General features: G+C 50.2%; 2 protein-coding genes across 12 annotated transcripts in view; one reads left to right on the forward strand and one right to left on the reverse strand.

Moving 5' to 3' along the window:
• SLC39A11 (solute carrier family 39 member 11) overlaps positions 1–22,549 on the reverse strand; it is a 419,622-nt gene that overhangs the window by 382,644 nt on the left and 14,429 nt on the right. The gene's annotated exons all lie outside the window — the stretch shown is intronic.
• SSTR2 (somatostatin receptor 2) lies at positions 8,154–14,640 on the forward strand. Its single transcript, XM_004275428.3, has 2 exons — positions 8,154–8,934; positions 12,862–14,640. The coding sequence occupies exon 2, from the start codon at positions 12,952–12,954 to the stop codon at positions 14,059–14,061; it is 1,110 nt and encodes a 369-aa protein (XP_004275476.1). The 5' UTR covers positions 8,154–8,934; positions 12,862–12,951; the 3' UTR covers positions 14,062–14,640.

A 22,549-nucleotide genomic window follows, 5' to 3' on the forward strand; every position in this document is an offset into this window, starting at 1 on the left:
TAACATCGCTGTTGCCAAATCATTTTTGGAACTCCTCTTTGAAAATTCACTTGGGAGCCCAAAGCAGAATGTTGAGAATAGACCCACCGGTGACAAATCATCTCTTAGGGCCGGGGCTGGTTTCTGGAACTAGTCGTAATCCGCTAAGTAGTTTCAAACTTATATACGCCGTGTATACTTAGAACAGTTGTATGTGAGATAAGCTCTGCTTAAATGAGCTTATTATTGAAAGATCCCTAAAGTGAGTCCTACTGCAGAGTCCCACGGCGAGGCCAAGCCCTAGCTCCCCCGTCACCTGCTCTGTCTGGTGGGGTTAGGGCCCCGCAGTGTGCCCGCCTACCTCTACCGGGAGCAAAAACCCCTTCTGCGCCGTGAAGGTAATTATTCAAAAGGGTTCCATGTGCCAGCAGGCTAGAAACAAAACCCAGAAACTGCCACACTTCCCAACCCCAAATAAAAGGGTCTTGCCAGGGAGGAAGATGGAGTGTCTGAAGTGGCACAGAGAAATTAATGTTTGGTGGCAGCCACGGGACAATCTGTCAGAGAAGAGATTTGGCTGCAGGAGGTGGGGGGAGGGGGGCGGGGGATGGAACCCTCAGGGCTCCCTCCCCAGTCCAGCCATCTGCTCTGGGGCCTCAGGCACTAGGCAGGCACTGTGAAGCTTGAGACCAGCAAACAAAGCCAACAGGCCGGCTTCCCCACAAGGAAGGAGGAGGAGCGTCATTTGTCTCTCACTTTTGGGAAGTGGCCAGGCCCCATCCCTGGAGCCTCACCCAGCTCAACGTAGTCCCTCCTGGTGCTGCAGTTAAAACCGGTGTCACCAATGAACTTATCTACGGAACAGAAGCAGACTCGCCGACATAGAGAACAGACTTGTGGTTGCCAAGAGGGCGGGGCGGGGGGGGGCAGGGGAGGGACGGAGCGGCAGTTTGCGACTGGCAGATGCAAACTATTACATATACGATGGATAAACAACACGGTCCTACCGTATAGAACAGGGAACTACATTCAATATCCTGGGATAAACCAGAACGGAAAAGAATATGAAAAAGAACGTATCTATATGTATCACTGCATCACTTTGCTCTACTGTATAAATTAACACAACATTGTATCAATAAATCAACTATACTTCTATTAAAATAAAAAAACCACAGTGTCAATGCCCACAAGTCTTCACGGAGCATCCTCCCACAGAAAGGAGGGGCAATTTATCCTCTTTGCCTCAAGGAAACTTTTGCACCACCCAGCGACAGCCCCTCTTGAGGCTCCAGCGCACTGCCCGAGGGCAGGTACTAGGCTCCCGAGAGAGCTCTTCCAAACCCTGCGCCAACCCCATCCGGCACCGTAAAACCTCCCCTGGCAGATCTGCATCCGCCCTCAGGGCCTCCACATCTCACCCCAGACAAGGCTACCAAAAGCTGCAGCTGCCTCACTCGCAGCAAGGCCGCCCAGCGGTATAGGGGCCAGGGAAAAGGGGGATCCTTGCCAGCGATGCCAGAGGAGATAAAGCTAGCACAGGCAGGGGAGCCGGGGGAGGCTACTTATCCGGAGGATTTCAGAATCTGCAGCAAGTCTGGGTTCCAGACACTGCGATCTTCAGCCCAAACCCGACTGGCAGGAGGGTGGGGAGGGAAGGAAAGAGAGAAAAGAACAGCCAAGGTCTGAAGCTGGGGCCCCCATCCTGCCAGCCCTGGGGCCCAAGCTGGCAGAGGCCTGCTGGGGCGGTGAGTTCTGTGTGCTCACGCCACCCTGGGGCCAGCAGAGGAACTGCAGCCTCTTTGGAAAGAGCATTTAAATCTAGCAACTGCAGTTGCTGAATTAACTCCCGGCTTTTGCTTCGTGGGGGATGGAGGCCCTCGTGCATCTGAAATTCCTGATCCTAAGACAGCGAGATACGTATGTGCTCTGCCATCAGAGACAGATGGCTCTCCTCTCGTAATGAAGACCCCTCTCCCAACATCAGGCCGGCATCTCCACTTGGAGACCCTCTCCTGTGGGTTTGTGCCTCCCTCACAGCCCTTTAAAATGTGAATATTCTATGTCCTATGAAGGGTGAGCTAACGTTGTGGCCACTAACACAGGAAAAAAAGGACAAGGGAGATGTCACAGTCAGAAGGAGTTAGCTGTGGGAAAAGGACACAGTGGGATTCCTCACACAGGTCCCTGGCTGCTGGTGACAGGGGAGCACAGACCCCAGGGGTGAACATGCCAGCGACAGGAGGCTGACCCAGCTCAGTGATTCTCTAACTTGGCCAGGATGAAATCTGGCTCTGATCTTCCTTGACCTAAACACAAACAAAACCACTGAGACCCATTTACTGGTTCTAGCCCATTTGTGGGATCATGGCCCACCTCTCAGAACCTGTGAAATACCCATGCCTACAAGAGACAGAGCATCAGTAACGAGTACCTGCCAAAGGGCACCAAGGTGCTGCCGCCCCCATGTCACCCGGGTACCCCTCGACGAAACGAGGGTGTTCGTTACTCAGTGGCACTTTTCCTTATGAGGGAAAAACTCTGGTTCCATCTGCCTGTAAAGCAGATGCTCCCAGGCCCCACGCCTGCACCAATCCCGCCCAGCGCCCCCTCTACCAGTGACACAGGATTCCTGGAATTGTGGACTGCACTGTGAGTCCACAGCAGCCCCGGTAAAGAGATGAGCTGCTTGCTGTCTGACCCAGGACAGACTTTTCCCCTCCCTGATCCAAAGTTCCTGCACCTCTAAAATGAGAAGGTTGGACTTCCCTGGTGGCGCAGTGGTTAAGAATCCGCCTGCTAATGCAGGGGACATGGGTTCAAGCCCTGGTCCGGGAAGATCCCACATGCCGCGGAGCAACTAAGCCCGTGAGCCACAACTACTGAGCCTGCACTCTAGAGCCAACGAGCCACAACTACTGAAGCCTGCACGCCTAGAGCCTGTGCTCCACAACAAGAGAAGCCACTGCAATGAGAAGCCCGCACACCACAACGAAGAGTAGGCCCCGCTCGCCGCAACTAGAGACAGCCCATACACAACAATGAAGACCCAACACAGCCAAAAATAAATACATTTACAGAAAAAAAAATGTTTAAAATGAGAAGGTTTAACTAGCGAAGGTTCTCTGCTCTAGTTGACATTAAAATCATCTGGGGAACTTTAAAACAGATGATCTGGTCTCCGTCCCAGGTCCATTATATCAGAATCGCTAAGGATGGATCTAGGGCAACTTTAGTTTTTAAAACTCCCCAGGTGATTCTGCTGTGCCACCTGGTCGTGAAGCCCTGTACTAGCTGCTCTCCGAGGGCCATCTGGCTTACCTGAATCTATAAATCTGACCCTAAAGGCAGCTCTTTCTTCCCCAGGAAAAGGCCTGCCCAGAGAGCAAGCTAATTAGGCAATTCAGCATGGAGGTGGGAGGGGACAGGTCACACAGCAGCAGAGCACCAGACACATGCTACCTGGCTCGACCTGGAAGGGGGAGGAAAAAGGGTCCTAGAAAAGACTGGATGGTTGTCTGGGCCTCGGAGAACTTGGAAACAATCCAGAACTCATCAACAAACACCCTGAGATTAGGGGATAAATGGAAGGGAGAAGAATTTAAAACAATTAAGGTATTCATAGTTCCTCCTCCACCTCAATCAGCCTCCGGGGGTGACTGGAGGAAGGAAGGACCCCCTTCTCCACCATAATCCTGCAGAATCCTGCTTCAGGCACTGGTCGCTGTGTGGCCTTGAGCGGAGTACTTAACCTCTCTGTGCCTTGGTTGCTTCATTCACAAATGGGGAGAGTCAGAATGGTGACAGGCTTCCTAGGGCTTCAGCAAGATTACATGGTTAACATAAAGTGTCCACTACAGTGCCTGGCACACAGTAAACACTCAACAAGTGTTCAAAATTATTCACAGGGAAGATTCCCCACGGCGAAATGAATTGGGAAAACACTGGGCTGAAGATATATAGATTTCTTCATGAAAAGATTTCTCAGAATAACAATATTAATAATAATAATAGTATGGACCTCAAAGGTTGAGAAGATTAAATGAAATGATGGTGTGGAATGCTCAGTCCCCACCATGCACGTAATGGGTACTTAATAAACATTACCCATGAGTGTTATTAATAAGCACGGGGGCGGGGAGGAGGGATCTTTAAGAGAAGCGGACATGCAGCGCTTCCCAGACTCCTGCTCTTTTCCTACAGAGCATCTGGCAGAATCTGTGCAATAGGAAGCACGTGCTGGGAAAAACTCCAGAGGGGGATGGCCTCGTGTTTTCCAACTATGTCGCCAAGGGGCTGAAAGAAAGGATCTAGGCCAGGGTGAGCACTACAAGGATTTGGTTATCAGGAAAAGGATATGGATGGAAGAAAGTGCTGGGCTGGAGGGTGGGGAGACCTGGGAACCCCCTCCTCCAGCTTTCCCACACTCATCGTGCAGGGTCGTGTCCCCATGGGAGGGGCAGGCGCCTGGGATCCAAAAGAGCTGATTCGGCATGACTTTGCCACTCTCTAGCTGGGTGACCTTGGGCAAGTTACCGGGCCCCTCTGAGCCTGGTATCTATTCACCTGTATAATGATGGAACATGGGCTATACACTTGAGCATTTCTAAGGTCCCTTCTCGATCCAGGATTCTATGTTGATGTGCGGTTCTACCCCAGTGGGGGAGGGCAGAGAAAAAGGAACACTATCTAAACCATACTGTCTTCTAACCACGATCCCTGATTCTAGACTTATTAGGGGTGGTTTTCAGAGAGGTTCTGACGTCTGCTCACTCACTCAGCCACTGCATTCCCTATGGATTGAGGAATCTCATAGAGAAAAATGGTTGAGTGTCTAGCCAAACTCCTATCTGTCAAGGGCTGGGGAAGAGAGAGGGGATGAAAGGGCCCACGTTAACCCCTTCTGTATCTGAAGAGACTGTTCGACCCACCATGCCAAAAGGTCAGCGTTTTAGAAGAGTTCTGGTGACCATATGTCATATTCTCCAAACTGACCATCAGGACCCACGATGTCAGAAAGGGATTTTCGTGCCACTGGTTACAAGATGCAGCCTCGGAGACGGAATGCGGAAGCTGACATTCTCAATTTTGGTAAGAGGCACATGGTTTGTGGGCGACAAGGGACAGAACAGCTGAAAACAGGAGTATCCCAAGAAGTCCACGTAACATGAGCAACACGCAGGGGACCATCCCTTCCTCTGTACATCTGTATGTTCTCCACCCCAGGAGCGCTGCCCTTCCCACATCTATAGACGTGACGAGCCTCCGCCTTGGCATTCCCATGGAGACAGTAAAAACCACCCTGGATGTTGGGATGGGCATCCACCTCTCCCAGCCGGGTCCAAGCCTCCTCCCAGGGCTCTCCGGCTTTCCTCTAGGCTTAACTGCAAGACTTCCTTCCACTAAACTGATTGCAGGGTCACAATTCCTCCCCCATTTAATTTATTACACCACTAAGAGACACAATGACCTACTTGGGACTTCTGTATTCACACCAGAGCCCCTGGGCTGTGAACTTCTCACAGAAGGTTGAACTCGGCGGCATCTCCCCACGTTACAGGCAGAGCACTGGTCCTGTCCTTGGTCCTGACCCTGTTCTTAATTTCCTGCTGCCTATTGTCTCTCTGCTAAGTGCTGAACGAGGGAAAGGTACTATTTAATTGCTTCAAAGATATCAAACAAGCCAGGGTGGAGGTTATCTCCTCTCCAGCCCTTCTATTTTTCTGGTTCAAGGTCTGGTTACTTAGTTACTCAGCAAACTGCAGAGGAAGGGGAGGCAGCCCCACCGGTGACAGTGCAGACTTCATTTGGCAGATGGAGGGGAAGTCGGAAGAACAGCCATCAGGACTCAAAGAGGGACCGGAACCCTGAGGGTAGCCGCCAAGTGCAGGTGGCAGCAAAATCAAACGGCTCTCTCAAGTCATTCAAAGCCGGGAGAGGGAAGCCTCCCTTGGCCGGACAAAACCAACAATTGTTCTAGATTACACAGTTTCTGCTGTCAAGGTCAAGGTTGTTCAGACCCCACTCATCCAGCCCTGCGGTGGAGACAGGCGTGCCTGAGGTGGGTGGATCAGGCCAGTACTTTTTCCAGGCTGGACTCACCCCACCTGCCTTATGGGGAGGCGGGGGAGAGGAGGCTTCACAAGGAAAGGACAGCGAAGGGGGATTTCACTGGATCAGATCATCCGAGATAAAGAGCATGGTTGGAGGAGGTCTTGGAGGAGACATGACAGCCAGTTGACCTGAGAGCCGGACCAGGGCAATCTGAGGCTCGGTGCCCCCTCCCCTGTCCTTGGAATGTACATTCCCTTGCTAGGAACCATCTCAAAGCCTTCAGAGCAATGTGTTGTCGAGACCATCCAGAATGAACACACGACTGAACCCCCTTAAGGCCTTTATATAAATGTCTAAGATTCTAGAGGGCGGGAGCAGAGATCTATGCATTTTGCAGCACCCAAGATAAGCCTCACATGTGACTTTCTTGCTTCTTAAAACTGCCACCCACCAATCTTCAGTGGCTACCTTTCTTCCGTCTCTTCTTGCCCTCCATGTCCAGGGGAGGCAGTTTTGAATTTCACCTGGGAAACTCCTGAGGTTGCAACCAAGACAACTACTAATCGCCCCAGCTAGCTGCCTTGAAGGGAGATGGTTATTCAGCCGATCCATCAGGGGCAGTCTGCTTTTGCTGGTAGTACTTATATAAAACTAAAACAAAAGCATTGTTGCATCAGGGTTACCCTGAGGGTTGGGAGGGGACGGGAAGGGAGACATTGAGAGCCACTGGTTCATTTCTTGTATAGGTTAGAAAACCGATTCTTTTTCCAAAAAACAACACAGGAGTTTGGCACCAACAGCTCAAGACCTTTGAAAAGATAACATGGTTCCCGGGAAAGGAATTTGAGACCGGAATAGGCATTTCCTGGATTTTCCTTTTCTTCCTCTTTTCCTGGAAACCAGTTGGGTCATTCGTTTTTGTTGTTTTTTTAAAAAATTTTTTTAAAAATGTATTTATTTTTTGTTTATTGATTTTTGGCTGCGTTGGGTCTTCGTTGCTGCGCGTGGGCTTTCTCTAGTTGCGGCGAGCGGGGGCTACTCTTCGTTGCGGTGCGCGGGCTTCTCATTGTGGTGGCTTCTCTTGTTGCGGAGCACGGGTTCTAGGCCCACAGGCTTCAGTAGTTGTGGCACACAGGCTCAGTAGTTGTGGCACGTGGGCTCAGTAGTTGTGGCTCGCAGGCTTAGTTGCTCCGCGGCATGTGGGATCTTCCCAGACAAGGGCTCAAACCCGCGTCCCCTGCATTGGCAGGCGGATTCTTAACCACTGTGCCACCAGGGAAGCCCTGGGTCATTGGTTTTAAACTAGAAGTTGCAACAGGTACTACTGCAACAGCTCTGTCCCCCCCGACCCCGCCACCCCAAGCATGCAGGGTTCTCTTGAGCTCAATTCCACTCTGTCTCCTGGTACTATGACCACCCCTCCTTCTTCCAGCTGGTGGTGAGCAGGGGCACCTCTATTCTGTTGAGCTACCCGGATAACGATTCAAGCCCCGTTAGGACTGACATCTCAGAAAGAGACACATCCAAGGAAACCCTTGATTTCCACCCTCGCGGTGGGTACCCCAAGACACAGACTTGCCCAGATAGAAACTAGCAGTTGATTGCTACCTTACCTGGTGGTTCCAACTTCCCAGGTCACTCACCCATCTCTAGGACTCACCGTACCTGCTAACCAGCCTCTGGACTGTAACTTTCACTGGTGAATTGCAAATCAGATAATAGCACAGTCAGAGCCAGCTCAGCCCACAGAAAAAAACTATAGTTGGCGTTTGCTTTCTGTTTTCCCGTCTTCTAATACTGTACTCAGGATGGTGAGTGTGTGTGTGTGAGTGTGTGTGTGTGTGCGTGTGTGTACTTGGAGGAGGGTGAGGAAGGAGAGGCTGCAGGACCAATTATGACATTAAACTTGGAACAGAAGCTGAATCATCACAGTCAAAAAATAAATAGCTCTACCTGTATGGGACACAGCACCTACTTCATGCACGTTTGTATGCATTTGCTCCCTCACAGCAGGGAAGAGGAGGGGCTGTGCCGAGTCCGACCAGCAGGTGCCCACCGTCAAGGTTAAGGTAGGGGACGGGCTGCACGGCCACTGCGTCTCCAAGCTGTGGAAAGCTGGGAGGGCTGGGATGAGACGCTCCCTTGCTGGGCCTCTGACTGCTCCCGCACCCGAATTTTGGAACCCGAGTGCGGGCTCACACCCTGTGCGGAGGGGCGTTGGTCACCGCATGGAGAAGGGCCTTCCCCGGACCCGTTTTCTCCCGCTCCATCCCCTGGCCCTGCGCCCGGGGATGACCCACTGCTTTGCAAACTTGTCTGAATGCAGAGATGGCAGAGGTCGCGGAGCGAGTCTGGGTCGCCGGGCACCACTCCAGCTGCCTGGAATAGGCTGGGTGAAACAGAACAGACTCTGTGAAAGCTTACGGAAGACAGCGCGTGTCCCTGCCACCGGTCTTGGGGAGGCCGAAATCGCTCGACCCTTCGCGCCCCGCACACGCGTCCCCTTCTACCCCGGGCGCCCACGACCTCCGCCCGGAGCCCCCCGCAGGATTCTCGGTGCGGCTCACCCCTGTCCGCCCACAGGGCCGGGAGGGCGGAGCGAGCTGCCGTGACGTAATGGGGGGGCGTGGGGAAATGAGCCGAGGGGCCCGCGCTCGGCACGGCCAGTCCAGGCGGCGCAGCCACCCGCGCGCGCGGTCCGTCACTCGCGCCCGGAGCCTCAGTCCGCGGCTCGGCGCCCGGGATCTGTGGGCCCAGCGAGCTCTCGGCGGTGCGACTCGCGAGCGGAGCGGGCAGCTCTGGACGCCGAGCACCGGCCAAGCGGCTGCGCACCCGGCTGGGTTGGGGACGGCCGCTGGGTGCCGGCGAACCGAGTTGGCGGATAGCAGCGGAAAAGCAAAGGTGAGCGCTGTGTGTGTGTGTGTGTGTGTGTGTGTGTGTGTGTGTGTGTATGAGAGAGAGAGAGAGACAAGCACTTGGGCACCTGGGTGCGTCTGCGCTGCATGGGGGTGCGCGCGTCGGTGTGCCCGACTGTAGGTCCCGGTGCGTGGTTCTCCACCCTCGTGTTTTTGGGGGTGATTTTGGTGGGAATGAACGACAGCGGGTGTCCCGGCGTGAGTGGGGCGCCGTGGGTCGTGTGTGCTGGAACGGACGTGTCCGAACAGCTGCATGCTGGTGTGCGTGGCGTGCGCCCTTGTGCGGTCCTGGTCCCCCAGTCGAGTGTCCAGGTGACAGCTTCGACGGCGACAGTTTCTCTCCCATTCGCCCGCAAAAGAGCCGGGACGCGAGGAGAGCGAGGCCGGGGCGGGGGACACCGCCGGGGCTCCTGCGGACGCGCACCCGGGATCCGAGCCAGTGAGTGGGAAGCGGCGGAGCAGGAAAGGGGTTCCTCCCTTGTTCTTTCTCGCCGGGCCTGGGACACGGATCCCGAGCGGTGCAGGGTCTGCTCCCCAGCGCCCGGGCGGAGAGAACAGGATGCCTAGGTGTGGAGAGACCGAATCTCTGACTGGCCTGCGCCCGCGAGCCGCCGGCCAAATCCCCAAGCGGCTGTCGCCCGCTCCCAGCTGTGCCTGATGCCCCGGCCTCTCTCTGCCTTCAGAGACAAGGGTGCTGGCAGGACAATCTTTAATCTCCTCCTCCTGGAAATAGAAGGGAATCCTTCAGGAAACCCTTGGGTCTGATGGCCAGCGAGGTGGATGGCGCAGAGGAGGATTTTCTGTGCCCGCCTGGAGAGCCAGCTGGGCGGTCCGGAGTCTCACGTCTCCCCACTGCCCTTCAGCCAGCGCTGCCTCGGCTTTTCCTAGGCGCACCAGCACCTCGGTGGCCGGCACCTGGCTATTGAGTCTCCCCCCACCTGTGGGGCTCACGCTTCAGCCGCCCGGTGACCCACTGGGGTTTAGGAGGCCCGAGGGAAGTGGGGTGGGGCCTGAATGGAGGGAAAGATGCTGGGGAGAAGGGAAAAACTGAAGCTGAGCAGGATTTAGGACCACCCCGGATGCGTGGTCCCCATCCCAACATTCTTAGGCTGGGAAGCACAGCCCCTCTGGGAGGGGAGGGGATGCTCTAGACCATTCTCACCCTCCTCTCCAGAAGAGCTGGAGTCAGTCTCAGAGGAAACCAACAACCAGGCATGTCCAGGATCTAACAATTCTTAGGCTGGAAAAAAAAAAGCAGAAAAACCAAACTTCCTGGTGCATTTAACCACAATCCAGCAACTAACGATGCCTGGCATCGGACTCCACTTTCAACGAGACACAAATGAAGCAAAGTCACTCAGAGACCTTAGGCAGCTGACTTCGCTGTTGATGCAATAAGATTCACTGTGATTCAAACTCATTTCTTCTTTGGAGGAGGCTTCTCACTCCGGACTGGTTCCCCAGCTTACCGTCTCTGCCACCTTCACCAAGCTCTGAACTCTGTTGCTGCCTCTCTCAAAAGTGGAGAATGCAGCTTCTCAGCCTAATTTAAAAAAAAAAAAAAAAATGACCCTATGCAATTCCATCCCATTGTGTGAGACTCTAGCGGAAAAGGCAGAGTCAGGGCTGGAGGTCAGCATTCAACCAACCCACCCTCACCTGCCTGCATCATCACCCCTATCCCCAAAGCTCTACACAGGGCTTCTGCAGCCCAGAGGTCTTCAGTTTTACCCAGACATAGGAGTGTGACCTTGCACATCACATAGATGGGACCCTGGAAATGCTAGTGATGAATGTATACTCCGATGCAGGCGCCTTAAATAAGATTCTGGGTCAGAAGAATTTAAGTAACTAGCAAAACAGATAGAAATGATATTGGAAACAACCTATGTTAACCCAGGGATACCAAAGATGGTTTCTTCACAGCTTCTGTTTTTAACAGCTGCCAGTTTATGCTTTTCACCCAGTGCAGACATTGAATCCGGGGTCCCCAAAGCACCCTGCAGAAAGATCAGTCACAAAGCCCAGACCCCACTCTACAGGCAATTGTGTAGTGGGGAAATCAGCACAGAAAGGATGAGCAATGCGCCTGGCGGTGCAGAATGAACCGGAGGCAGAGGTGGGCAAGCATCCTGAGGCATTCGTTGCTGGCTAAGTCCCCTATAACTCATCAGCAGTCTCTCCAAGCAGAAAGGAGCTATCTCCAGTCTTCACTCAGGCACCAGGAAAAGCGCCCTGCTCAGAGGAAATGTGTCCACCAAATGAACTATTCCCGCTATGAGCTCAGCACATCACCCCTTTTGCAGCCTCCCTCTTCCCCGAATGACCTCTTACCTGCCCTCCTGGCTTCATGTATTCAAGACCCAGCTCAAACATTCCTCATGTGAAGCCTCCTCTGAATCCCCCAGCAGAGAAAGGCATTCTTAGATCCTTTGTTTGTATCTCCATGCAACTCACACCCTGTAAGAGTTGGCATCCTTCCTGTCTCCCCTCCTAAGTTGTCACCTCCATATCTTGTTCATTCCTGTACCCCTGGTATCCAGAACAAAGAAGCCCCCCAGTGATGTTTTCTGAATGACCGTAGATAAATCATTTAATTATGTGATGAGCTATTGTTCTATATCTTAGGCCAAGCCAACAGTGTTACAATTACTTTCTCGGCATGGAGGTAAAACAGGAGTCAGCTGCTTCAAACCAAAGCCCGGTTATCAGCCGCTAGTTTTCCAGTCCACTGAGCAGCAGCTGTGATGCTGCGAAAAGTGCAGAAGACCTGGGTGTCCTGTGTTCAAATCCCAGCTCCACCAATGATGTACAAGGGAATGGGAACAAGTTCCCTAAACTCTCTAAGCCTCAGTTTCCTCATCTGTAAAATGGGGATAACTATCCCCACCTCATAGGATGGTTGGCAAGGTCAAGGGGACAGCGGATGTGAACGAGCGACATCTGTGTTTGGAACTCACTTCTGTGAATGAGCCTTCCTCCCTCACACCGGTTCCTGTTTTTATGCGTAATCAGGGGATCACAGGCAAATTCTCTGGGGTGTGAAAAGATGAGCATCCTGCCGAGGGACTTGGGCAAGGACTCTCCAAGGCATGAGGAGGTCAAGCACGGAGTAACGAGAAACAAAAACGGAAGAAACAAAAATCAACTACAGCATACATTTGAAAAATAAAAGCAAGCCAGATCTTTATTTTTAATATTTAAGACTGTAAATTGGTTCCTCGTGTAGGCAGCTTTCAATAAATTAGAAATAAGTAAAATGGTAGATGAAAAAGGGAGACAAGATAAAATTTTTTAGAGTTCTGATGATGAAGCCAGCATAGTGCTGGGCATTTTCACCTCCACCGCATCACTTGGCCTTCATGACACCTCCACTGTAACAAATGAGAGTCAGAGCGGTTAAGTGCCTGGCGCGGGGTCACGTGGGCTCCATGGGTGAACCCTAGGTTTTTTTCACCTCTAAAGTCTGGGATTTTTCAGAATGGAAAGACTCCAAAGCAGTCGACAAGCCAACGTAGATTTCCTCAAGGGGAAAAGGCCAGGAATGCCGGCGTCAGACTCCTCTGAGGTCAGACCTCTCCAAGCTCTGCCTTTTTACAGAGCTTGGCGAGGTCCGGACCAGTTAGCTTCTTAGGAATCGCTGTGTTGCAGCCACCGCCAACTCCCATGCGTGCATCACCAAAGGTGACAAGATAAACTCTGATGACTTGACTCAAACCCTTTCCCCCCAGTGGACAAACAACTCAAAAAGCCTGCACGCTGATGAGAATGGGCTGGTAGGCTCACGTTGATGTGAAAGGTAACACACTTTCCAATTGAAGAGCATCTGACAAGGCAAACCAGAAACACGGAAAGCTGGTGAGAACTTAAGTGGCCTCTGACTGATGAATCAATTTTCCTTTTTTCCTTGCAGATGCCACAGTGGATCCTTTGCCTCCAGGACCCGTGAAGGTGAGAGTAAGATCTCTGGCTGGTGGGAACTAGCCTAAGCTGTCAGGCAGCCATGGATGTGGCATATGAACTACTCAATGGGACCCAACCTTGGCTTTCCTCTCCATTCGACCTCAGTGGCTCTGTGGCTACAGCCAACATTTCAAACCAAACAGAGCCATACTATGACCTGACCAGCAATGCAGTCCTCACCTTCATATATTTTGTGGTCTGCATCATTGGGTTGTGTGGCAACACGCTTGTCATTTATGTCATCCTCCGCTATGCCAAGATGAAGACCATCACCAACGTTTACATCCTCAACCTGGCCATCGCAGACGAACTCTTCATGCTGGGTTTGCCCTTCCTGGCCATGCAGGTGGCTCTGGTCCACTGGCCCTTTGGCAAGGCCATCTGCCGGGTCGTCATGACTGTGGATGGCATCAATCAGTTCACCAGCATCTTCTGCTTGACAGTCATGAGCGTTGACCGATACCTGGCTGTGGTCCACCCCATCAAGTCGGCCAAGTGGAGGAGACCCCGGACAGCCAAGATGATCAACGTGGCTGTGTGGGGGGTCTCTCTGCTGGTCATCTTGCCTATCATGATATATGCTGGCCTTCGGAGCAACCAATGGGGGAGGAGCAGCTGCACCATCAACTGGCCAGGCGAATCCGGGGCGTGGTACACAGGCTTCATCATCTACGCCTTCATCCTGGGGTTCCTGGTGCCCCTCACCATCATCTGTCTTTGCTACCTGTTCATTATCATCAAAGTGAAGTCCTCTGGAATCCGAGTGGGTTCCTCCAAGAGGAAAAAGTCTGAGAAGAAGGTCACCCGGATGGTGTCCATCGTGGTGGCCGTCTTCATTTTCTGCTGGCTCCCCTTCTACATCTTCAATGTCTCTTCGGTGTCCGTGGCCATCAGTCCCACCCCAGCCCTTAAGGGCATGTTTGACTTTGTGGTGGCCCTCACCTATGCTAACAGCTGTGCCAACCCTATCCTGTACGCCTTCTTGTCTGACAACTTCAAGAAGAGCTTCCAGAATGTCCTCTGCTTGGTCAAGGTGAGTGGCACAGACGACGGGGAACGAAGTGACAGCAAGCAGGACAAATCCCGGCTGAATGAGACCACGGAGACCCAGAGGACCCTCCTCAATGGAGACCTCCAGACCAGTATCTGAACTGCCTGAAAAATCAATCAGTCAAGCGCCAAGCTCTGCGACCGGCTGTGTGCTCCGCACCCCACCCCCTTCCCTCCCTCACCCATCACCTGGCTTCTAGAATATGGAAGTGCTCAGCATGAGTCCACTTCAGAGAATGGTGTTTGAGTCCGGCTTGTCTGAGTGAATGACAATGTATTAAGCTGATTACCTCCCCCTTAAAGTGAACATTTAAATGCAGGCAGACAATTCAGAGTCTGGAGAGGTGATCTTTGGAGACCCTGAAGTTCCACAAAAACAGAAAACCCTCTCTGTGTGTTTGTGTGTTTAAAGCCCAATATGTAGTCTTGTGGTCTTACATTTATACTTGCCTGTTCCTATCTAGTCCCTGTATAGTCATGACCTACGTTTCCTGAGTTCATGTACACAAGTAGAAAGTTCAAATGTGCATAGTATAGGTGGACATTTATTTCAATATGGTACCCACAGGAATGGACTTACCCTGAAGCCAATAAAGTTTAAGCTTCAGGGGTCTCTCTTGCTTTGGCAGTATGTTCACATGGCCGTATGTTTTTGGGAAAAAAAAAAAAGAAAGTAAAAGTATGGCCATGCCACCTTGCTCACCCACAACAGACACACTAAACGTCGACCTTTAATCCACGGATTCCCTGGGCTACTCCTCAAGCACTGTTACAGACAGGCGCTTCACACCATCAGTGACGTTTTTCTGTCCCTGAAATTGTAGATGGGCTTGTATACAAGCAATAAGAAAAGAGATGATGCCCATTTCATTGGCTGATCACAATTTCCAGAGTACAAAGAAGTACACGCTCGGGTGTTTGCAAGGATGCCATCGTCTCTAGGTTTGTATGAAAGCCTCACTCTTAGTGTCTCACGTATCAATTATACCACATTTAGGAGTGAGCTTGCCTCTTCTGGCTCCCTAGGCAAGGGCTGCCTAACAGTTAGAATGACTAAGAGCTCCACCTGTGGTTACAGTGCTGCTTTTCTTCTATCTGCCTATGTAACTCATGCCACCTCATTCCCAAAAGCACCGTGGCCCAGAAGATATGTTCAATAAATAGTGATAGATAAATCCAAGCAAAAATAAAAAGAGGTACAATTGTAAGATGAGACTATCTGGATAGTTGTTACACAGAACGCATGCCATAGGGACTTCCCTGGCAGGCCAGTGGTTAAGACTCTGCGCTTCCACTGCAGGCGGCGTAGGTTCAATCCCTGGTCAGGGAACTAAGATGCCACATGCCAAAAAAAAATGCATTCAGTAAAATCCCACAAGGTTACCAAAGGAAAGGTCAGCTGCAAGGTCAGCTCAGGACCTCTTAGCAGCCGCAACTAATGGACAGTGACGCCCCCTCCTCCTCCCTTCTCCTCTTTCATAAAAACAAGCAAAGATTGGCAATGAAATGCTTTGAACCCAACTTTACCATTATTGTAATATGTGATGTTCCTGGGTCTTTGCATAAACGCTGACAATTACTTAGAGAAGTGATTCCAAGGGACCGAGAATAATCCTAGCCTCCACTCAACATGTAATTATGAAGACAGATCGGCTGGATGCCAGGAGAGAATAAAAAGTGATGTACTCCACTGATTTTAGGATATCTGAGCATTTGGGTTATGCAAGCTACTACTTACCTTCCATTCTCATGGGTGGTGAAGAGCGGTTTAAACCTAAGCGGATGTAGTGAGAAAGGTATCAGGAGAGATGATAGGACATTGGGGCCTGTGTGGAATATGATGTTAGCTTGTGTTTCAGTTAACACAGAGAGCTGAGTAATATTGGACATGGGGTTGGAACTTTGGTGAGGTTCATGCCATAGCTTGGGACAGTCTAAGAGGACACAAGGACAAGGACACTGAAGGATAGAAGGACGCTGCACTTCTTTCTTTTGCTTGTTTTTATGAAGAAGAAAAGAGAAGGAGAAGGAGTCACGCTCCATTAGCTGTGACTGCTGGGCAGTTCTGAGTTGAACTCGTACCTGATCCTGAGTAATCATGTGTGATTTTGCTGCATGCATTTAAAAATTTTTTTAATTGAAATATAGTTAATTTACAAAGTCATTAATTTCTGCTATACAGCAAAGTGATTCAGTTATATATATTATTTTTTATATTCTTTTCCATGATGGTTTATCATAGGATATATATATATATATATTTTAACAACTTTATTGGGGTATAATTGCTTTACAATGGTGTGTTAGTTTCTGCTTTATAACAAAGTGAATCAGTTATACCTATACATATGTTCCCATATCTCTTCCCTCTTGCGTCTCCCTCCCTCCCACCCTCCCTATCCCACCCCTCCAGGCGGTCACAAAGCACCAAGCTGATCTCCCTGTGCGATGCGGCTGCTTCCCACTAGCTATCTACCTTACGTTTGGTAGTGTATATATGTCCATGCCTCTCTCTCGCTTTGTCACAGCTCACCCTTCCCCCTCCCCATATCCTCAAGTCCATTCTCTAGTAGGTCTGTGTCTTTATTCCTGTCTTACCCCTAGGTTCTTCATGATATTTTTTTTCTTAAATTCCATATATATATGTGTGTTAGCATACGGTATTTGTCTTTCTCTTTCTGACTTACTTCACTCTGTATGACAGACTCTAGGTCTATCCTATCATAGGATATTGAATAAGTTCTCTGTGCTATACAGTAGGGCCTTGTTGTTTATCCATCCTATATATAATAGTTTATTGCATGCATTTTTGTGTAACAACTTTCCCTACAGTGTCATCTTATAATTGTGCCTCTTTTTGTTTTTGCATAAACTTATTTCTCTCTCATAAATGGTAGGCAGAGAAGAAGACGGAGGCTGGTGGCTGGGAATTCAGAGCTGGCAGTGAGCTGGAGTCTGCTTACACAAACTCATCCTCTCCTCCAAGACAGAATACAGGCATTGAAGCTTTCGGCCCCAGCTGCCCTAAGTAGGAGCCTCGTGCTGGAAAAGCGTCCAGCCTGGTCACTGACAAAGGCAGCAAGTAGGTGGTTGTCGAGGTAGATGCTCGTAATCAGCCCCAGACGCGGCTGTCCAATCAAGACCATCAAGTTACAATGAAAGACAGAAACGAGCTTTGGCCTTGTTGAAGAAAGGGGGAAGAGAACCTTCAGAAGGTTCCTTATATGAGGCAGAAGGTCTGATGAGTGTTTCTGAAACATGCATCACCACAAAAAAAAATCACAATATTTAGCGGACCAAGCATTTGGGCTTATAAGTAATAACTTATAATCAGCCACTTTTCTAATCCATATTTTTTGCCAGATTCAAAAACACCAAATTTCCTATCAAACGTTCTAGCAAAGCAAACCTTCACCTAAGTAGTTGTTCTGCGTCTAATATGTTAGAAGCAAGACAACTTTCATTCTCATAGGCAGAGCCTCAATTTTTTTTTTTCCCTAGCAGCTCTTCTAGAAAGTAGGCACCAGGGACTGTATTCTGCTTACAGCTAGAAAGCTTTTATAGCAGTTACCCAAGTCGGCAGACCATCAGAGCTAAGAATAACAGCTCAAGGCCAAGCTTTCACACCTGCCACTCCCACCGCCAACTGCAGTGACTGCCCACCCTTTCCTTTAACTCGGCAGTGACTGAACACAGGCTGGGTACCTAGTTTCCTCGTTTAGATGTGTCAGGTTGTAGATATCTGGACTAGGCTTCAAAACAGAGCTAAATATTAACCAAGACTTAACCAAGTTAAATAGAAAACATGATCGATTCTCCTAAGATTGAAAGTGAGTATAATATCATTAAATGAAACGCTGTAGCTTGATCGCTGGGCTCCATGAACATCTGCTCCCGTAGGACAAAGGTGTTCAGCATGAGAAAGCTGATGACACAGAGGCTTAGGTCCAGGTGGGCAGAGAGGGATTTTTCACGGAGAAGGAGAGCCTTTATTTTTTTCATCTCTCTCCTTTCCTGGCATCATTGAAGGGCCAGACTCGGGGGAGGAAAAGACCTCTTTGCCAGGATATGTGTCTGGTCCAGACAGGGGGCTTATTTGTGACCCTGATCCTACAAGGACTGGAAGCAGAAAAGGAATGTACTGGTTAGAGATAAAATTGCCCCATCCTTTTCGAAAAGCCCGTCGAGGAATGGGAGGCAAGGCCCACTTAAAAAGAAATCTGAAACGGCTTCCCAGGGCTTTACCGACTCCAGTTATTCAGTGATGGGACCTCCAATCCCTTAAGCAGTAGAGAAGGTCCCTTGGCAGTGGCAGTCCCCGAAGAGAGAAAGGGGGGTGTGCTGTGAGCTACCAAATAAGGCTATTGTAGCCTGGACACAGAAGACACAGGGGTCCCAGGTCCTTACAAAGAAAAGATTACTAGGTAGCCAGTACGGGGCCCCTGAGAGAAGATTGCTAGTCTCAAGAGAAGAAGAGCCACCAGTAGCAGGACTACGTGTAGTCGCAGCAGATACCACAAAGAAGCAGCAATGCCCTCCTGGACGGTGCGTCCTGCGCCCCCAACCTGGCCGATGGCTGGGAATCAGTTCCCCTGAGACCCCTCATCCTCCAGGCCAGGCAACATAGTCATTCCTGAGAGAGCCGATATTTTTTCTCATGGACACTGTTTTTTAACAAGAACCCCAAATGCTTCTCAAATAACAAAACAAAGCCTTAGGTGTTTTCTTAACATTAACCAGAATCCCACTACTCCGGAGAAATGGACTGTCTTCCAAGGCTCTCAAGTTCAGCTCAACTGGTACCTTCGCTGTACTGGGTGTGCTCAGACACACACGGGTGACGCAACGGAGCGCATGCACACACATGTGATGCACATACACGTGAAGGACACATTCACACGTGTGCACATGACATGCATGCGGACGTGTAACACACACTCACGTGCACACACAACCCACCTTCTGTATCTTTTGGGCAAGACCTCCAATGCAGAGATTCTCCAAGGCTTTCAACTGAGGAAGAGAACTAGAATCTGACTAACTCATTTGAAGTCTAAGGATACTGAGTCTTTTTTTTTTTTTTTTTTTTTTGCGGTACGCGGGCCTCTCACTGTTGTGGCCTCTCCCATTGCAGAGCACAGGCTTCGGACGCGCAGGCTCAGCGGCCATGGCTCACGGGCCCAGCCACTCCGCGGCATGTGGGATCCTCCCGGACCAGGGCACGAACCCGCGTCCCCTGCATCGGCAGGCGGGCTCTCAACCACTGCACCACCAGGGAAGCCCTTGAGTCATTTTTTTTCTGGTAGGGGAGAGGGACATTGTGCCTGCAGTAATTTTTCACCTGGAGGATTCCGTGCCAGGTCACACACTGCACACCTAGCCCCAGCCAGCTGTCCCTGCAATAACACCTCAAAATTAAAAAAAAAAAAAAAAAAAAAACAGGGTTGGCAAAAGGGTTACCATCCTCACCAGTCAACCAACCTAAAGTGAAGGTCCTGCTCACAGCAATAATTTTGTATAAGAAAAACAAGATAACTTCTTTGCAGAAAAGTCACTCCAAATAATTTTTAAATTGATTCTCATCAAGGACAGTGTTTTCATAGGCCTTCCCCACCTGCCGCCACGCTTCCTAATGCAAATCTTAGGTTGAACATTTTGGGGGAAGCTGAGATGCTCGGCCACCGAGAAAATGAATCACAGTTCTCCTTCTCAGCTGTGAACACACTTCCACAAAAGAGTGTCTTCAAGATAAAAGAAGTCCTCCCTTCATCCGCCGCTCCCACCCCAGTCCATTTCCATGGCTCGGGATGCCTACGTCAGCTCGTCTCGTGCATTTTAAGTACCAGCCAGTATGTGATGGGGAAGAATGTCTTCTTACAGCCTTTTTTGATGAACAGGAGTCTCCAGGGTTCATGCTCAAGGTTATCTAAAGTTAGCTTAGTCCCAGTTGCACTGTCAACTTCGGAGTCTAGACACTTGTGGAGCAAAGGCTCAGACTGGATGAAGACTCACTTTGGCTTCCACTTAAACGCTTTTTTGCAGATTAAAATAGTCTCCTACATTCCAACAGTACACAGAGTAATCAAAGTTCATGAAAGATAATGGAGACATCGAATTTCTGACTAAAGGAGATAATGTTAAAGTTGATGATAGAGGTTCATACAAAGAAGGCAAGAACTGGCCCGAAAAGAAGGACATGGTGGGGAGAGCCAGAGGGCTTTTACCATATGTTGGTACTGTCACCATAATAATGAATGACTATCCGAAATTCAAGTATGCTGTTTTGGCTGTAATGGGTGCATGTGTGTTACTAAAACGTGAATCCTAGAATGAAAAGAAGTTCCTGGGACCAGACTCAAATAAGATCTGTTGAAAAAGAGAAAAGGTAATATATTTGAAATGTTCCAATTTCTGTATAAAAGGAAACAATGTGGAGACGTTTTTGTCTTGTTTGAATAAATGATTCATCAGTGAACAAAATAAAATAAAACAGTCCCCTAAATAGCTCGCCCAGGTGGATGGGCCCTGTTTATCGCAGGCTTGTTCCGGGAAGCGACAGACCACAGCTGTTTCACTGTCCTTCTCTCCTGCACCTTCACGCGACCCCCTCTGCTTGTTCCCAGCTCCAAGGGCTTGAGGACTGGAAGGTGGCACCCGTCGCATCCTCAGCCACACGGCGTGTTGCTGGGGGCTATCTCTGCAACCAAGGAAACCCATTCCTCCTCAATCTTGAACAGAACAGCTCTAGAACAGCCGAGCAGACCCAAAATCTGGTTTGCCATCGGCAACATGGTTCTGGGCTGTTGGGCCAACATGGAGATGGGTATTTAGAGGGTCTGGGATCTCAAGGGCTTCCTTACAGCCTCCGGGACTGATAAAGTAAATCCTAATTGCTAGAGAAGAACCAAAGCAAGGCACGGAAGTAGCAGCTCCATTCTTTTTTTTTTTTTTTTTTTTTTTTTTTGCGGTACGTGGGCCGCTCACTGTTGTGGCCTCTCCCGCCCCGGAGCACAGGCTCCGGACGCGCAGGCTCAGCGGCCATGGCTCACAGGCCCAGCCGCTCCGCGGCATGTGGGATCTTCCCAGACCGGGGCACAAACCCGCATCCCCTGCATCGGCAGGCAGACTCTCAACCACTGCACCACCAGGGAAGCCCCCAAGCAGCTCCATTCTTAAAGGGTGTCAAGGTCAGTCAGGGTCCAGAGGTGCAGTGAAGACAGGGGCACATTTCTTAAAACTTAGCCTATCAGAGTTCGTTTCCTTTGTTTCCTCTGTCCATCTTTGCAAATAGTGTTCTCTAATATTTACATTTAAAATTTGAAATTTTTGAAATGATTTCTCCTTTTGAGCATTCCACCTGCCCACCTTTAAATAAAGAGGGACACTTCATTTTCAGAAACTGAGGCTGGGGGACTTCCCTGGTGGTCCAGTGGTTAAGACTCTGAGCTCCCAGTGCAAGGGGCCCAGGTTCGATCCCTGGTCGGGGAACTAGGTCCCACATACGTGCCACAACTAAGACCCAGCGCAGCCAAATAAATAAATAAATATTTTTAAAATTTAATTTAATTTAATTTATTATTTTTGGCTGCATTGGGTCTTTGTTGCTGCGCACAGGCTTTCTCTAGTTGCGGCGAGCGGGGGCTACTCTTTGTTGCAGTGTGCGGGCTTCTCACTGCGGTGGCTTCTCTTGTTGCGGAGCACAGGCTCTAGGCACGCGGGCTCAGTAGTTGTGGCTCACGGGCTCTAGAGCGCAGGCTCAGTAGTTGTGGCGCACGGGCTTAGTTGCTCCGCAGCATGTGGGATCTTCCCGGACCAGGGCTCGAACCCATGCCCCTGCCTTGGCAGGCGGATTCTTAACCGCTGCGCCACAAGGGAAGCCCTATATAAATTTCTTTTTTTTTTAATGAGGCTGGGAATGGATTTTGAAGGGAACAGCAGAGAGGCATGTACTCCTGCGGGTGGATGGTCCAGAGCCAGGCCTCATTCATTCTTCTTCCCCGTCTCTCCATCCTTTCCATCACTGCGCAGCCTCAGACAGAAGCAGTTTAATACGTGTTTGAGTGGGAGGACAAGGTTCCCAGTTAGAACCACCTGCTAACGAGGACTGGTTTCCTGTCTGTTTGGAGGAGGAAACCAGCTAGCGCAGCCCCACAGGGCCACCGAGCTCACCCTATCTGATCCCGAGTAGGCTGCACAGCAGAAACGAACACAACGTCGTAAAGCAACTACGCTCCAATAAAAATTTAAAAAAGAAAGTAACGGCAGACGATTCAACTACCCAAATGATCTGAAAGCTTTCTCCCCAGGAGGAGTCTCCGTTCGCGTTTCCAGCAGCCTGGGAACCATCTCACTAGGGAAGAACAGAGTGCGGAATGTGTGGTGTTGACGTTTAGAATGTGGTGAAGATCGTCTAGTGGGCAGTGCCTTTTTCCTAAATTATCCTTCACTCGTCTTCCATAGTTGATCTATCCATCACTCCCCAGCTGTCACTCACCGTAAACAACAGCAGGTTTTGACAAACAGTAGATCAATCATCATCAAAGGAGACTGAAGACTTCACACACGCTCTCACGTGCAATTCGCCCCCT

Source organism: Orcinus orca, chromosome 19 (genome assembly GCF_937001465.1).
Source record: "Orcinus orca chromosome 19, mOrcOrc1.1, whole genome shotgun sequence".
Lineage (NCBI taxonomy): Eukaryota > Metazoa > Chordata > Mammalia > Artiodactyla > Delphinidae > Orcinus > Orcinus orca.

Excerpts from the sequence above, each read along its gene's own strand:
- SSTR2 (XM_004275428.3), top strand. The coding sequence starts at position 12,952 with ATGGATGTGGCATATGAACTACTCAATGGGACCCAACCTTGGCTTTCC.